Genomic DNA, 3132 nt, shown 5'->3' on the forward strand with positions numbered 1-3132 from the left:
TATCACGTCCTCTCTCTCTCTCTCTCTCTCTCTCTCTCTCTCTCTCTCTCTCTCTCTCTCTCTCTCTCTCTCTCTCTCACACACCATGTTTGCATAATTAGGTAGTTTGAATTCAGAACTGACCGTGAGATTACTTGAACAGCTAATACGATAGGAGTTATAACATACAGGGGGGGTCCCAATCATTTGAGACATCTTACATACCTACTCTCAAATCCCCTCAGTGGAGCAGTTGTTAACGCTCTGGGCTTTGGATCTGGAGGTTGGTGGTTCAAGTCCAAGTCAAGTCATAAAATTTATCTAGGTGTATTAAGCAGGGAACGAGATTTGTGACAAGCATTTATGCTTAATACAATTAAAATTTCTTTTTTTTTTTTAACTATACCTATAACATATCCAAATTTGAATAAAATTGCTTGATTGGTTTAGATTGTTTAGAAAATATTGCAAAATAATCGAAATCGATAAATTTTGTCGCAATAATAGTGCATATAGGTACGTTTGTACTTATATTGATGAAATCAATGTAATATGCTTTGGCCGCATTTATTTCTCACAATATATTATCAAAACCAGAGACCGGAGGCCGCATTCATACTTAACAAGAGATCTATTACCAAAAGCAGCTTACCTTCAATGATTTGAACAGGGCCGGATCATTGCCGGCGTACTGTCTCAGTACATGTCGTACCGAGAAGCCCAAACTACACAACCCGTGCAGGATCGGCGTCTTATAGCCGGATATCCGCGCAAAGTCCGGATCAATATGGAGAGGATTGACATCGCCGGATAGCCGGATTTGAACAGGGCCGGATCATTGCCGGCGTACTGTCTCAGTACATGTCGTACCGAGAAGCCCAAACTACACAACCCGTGCAGGATCGGGGTCTTATAGCCGGATATCCGCGCAAAGTCCGGATCAATATGGAGAGGGTTGACATCGCCAGATAGCCGATAGAGGGCGGCCTGATCGGGGGAGGTTCGGTCGGAGAGGGAGGTGTCGGGGGAGCGGGAGGGAGGGTCTAGACATGGGATGGCGACAGAGGAGGAACGTTTGCCGCCGAAACCACCGCCTGGAAGAGAATATATTGGGGGAATTTTTAAATTTGAAAAATGCCAGCCTAGTTAGCTTAGTTGGTAGTGCGTCTGCCTTGTAAGCGCTAGGCCGCGGGTTCGATTCCCGCCCGGGGCGGATTTTATCCTGCTGGGATAATGTTCGTTCTCGGAACGGCTGGCTTTCTCCTATCCTGTCTTCCTTCTCTCTTCGATTTCGGGACGATAAGACCATAGCAGTTACAGTTCCCTCTGTCAAACCTCTTAAAAAAAAAAAAACCTACGTCAATAGTTTGAAGAGACGCCCGGCATAAATCAACACGGAACAGAGTTCCCATCCCGTAGTATGCCTCTCATCAGATGGGCGAGAAGAGACACAATACTTCCCATTTAGGTGCTGGGTCAACACGACAACACCAGAAAGTAACCCGTTGAAATATCTCCCTCGTCCTTTTCTCCCCCTCACTTCCATTCTCTCAACTCTCAATTCTTTTCCCTATGTAGCTCTCATCTCTTCTTTCAATTCAATTCAATTCAATTCAATTTATTTTATTGTGATTGTTACAACATTATACACACTTTACAATTTTACAAGTTTTCTATTTAAAAGTCAATATTGACTTGGGAAAAACACCTTTGTATATCTATTATTCTGTCAAATAAATAAATAATTGAATTGAAGAAAAAAAAAAAAAAAAAAAAAAAAAAGCTTGAAATTTAGTATATAGTTCACAAATGCGACAAGGATGCGACATGAAACTTGGTTGAGATAGGTGCTGCGGTTGGCGGTATTTTTTACCGCTTTTTGGTGGTTTTCTACCGTTTTTTGGCGGTTTTCAAACGGTTAGAGGTATTGGAAAAGTTAGGGTAAAAGAACACTCAAATAAGCATCATTCAATAGAATAAGGAAAGTCGTGTGATGTTCATTCCTTCAAGGAGAAAGTTTGTCTTGAACTTTTCTCCTCCTAGAACCTCTCTAGAATAATATGGAGTTACCTTTTTCGAAATTAATATAATATAGAAAAGGTTTTTAATGGAGATGAAGAATTAATAAATAGGAAAATAAACGAAGGAGGAGGAGGAGGAGGAGGAGGAGGAGAAGGAGGCAGAGGAAATCTGTTAAAAGTAAGACGTCATCGTCATAAAAAAAGTTTCGTCCATCCCCCCCCCCTTCAGGGAGGGGCCCAGGGGTTCTATTAAGAGAAGGAAAACGTGAAGGAGAAGGAGGACGAGGAGAAGGACAAGGAGGAGGAGGAGGAGGAGGAGGCAGAGGAAATCTGTTAAAGGTGAGACGTCATAACAAAAGTTTCGTCCATCCCCCCCTCAGGGAGGGGCCCAGGGGTTCTATTGGGGGTTAGGGAGGGGGTCCAAACCTCGTTTTTATCATTATCAAGAGGTATCAAGTTTCTAAAAAGAACATAATCCTCACCCCTTTAATTTAACAAGAACACAACCCCTACCTTTTTCTCTAAAGGGACGTGGGTGGTTTTAGGTGAACTTTTTATACGCAATACTAAAGAGGCTGTGTCAGCCTAGTTAGCTTGTACGTAAGCGCTAGGTCGCGGGTTCGATTCCCGCCCGGGGCGCATTTTATTCTAAACAGATAAGGTTTGTTCTCGGAACGGCTGGCTTTCTCCTATTCTGGCTTCCTTCTCTCTTCGCTCTCGGAACGATAATACCTTAGCAGTTACATTGCAGTGTCCTCTATTAAAGTCTCTTTCTCTTTTTTAGGGGAAAACATCTAGGAAAGTAAAAAATCTCGTTTCAAAATCCAATGGTTAACCCCAATATCGTTAGAGTCTAGCAGAGACACTATACCTCAGACTTGGCTCTGATACAAAATAGTCAGTATAGTACCTACTATGTATTATAGTCGTAGTCATCCTTCTAATCTGCTCTCTCCAACTTTCTGAATTTTTTCTCGTTTTCCTCTCCAACTTTTGAACTTGAAATAGGAAGGGTTGGAATCAGGGCCGTACACAGCCTTCTTTTACCATTGAAACAAATTTTTTTACCCTATTTCGTTTAAACGTTCCAAGTTTGCTCCCCCGGACACCCTGGGTACGGGACGGAGTCAAT

The 3132-nt window shown here is 42.4% G+C and overlaps 1 protein-coding gene across 1 annotated transcript in view; it reads right to left on the bottom strand.

Annotated features, from left to right (window-relative positions):
- LOC108253294 (peroxisomal multifunctional enzyme type 2) overlaps positions 1-3132 on the bottom strand; it is a 35708-nt gene that overhangs the window by 10946 nt on the left and 21630 nt on the right. The window contains 2 exon segments of the mRNA XM_017446991.2: positions 632-796; positions 799-1073. Of these exon segments, the coding sequence (XP_017302480.2) occupies positions 632-796; positions 799-1073 (440 nt within the window).

This window comes from Diaphorina citri, unplaced genomic scaffold (assembly GCF_000475195.1).
Source record: "Diaphorina citri unplaced genomic scaffold, Diaci psyllid genome assembly version 1.1 scaffold1539, whole genome shotgun sequence".
Classification (NCBI taxonomy): Eukaryota; Metazoa; Arthropoda; class Insecta; order Hemiptera; family Psyllidae; genus Diaphorina; species Diaphorina citri.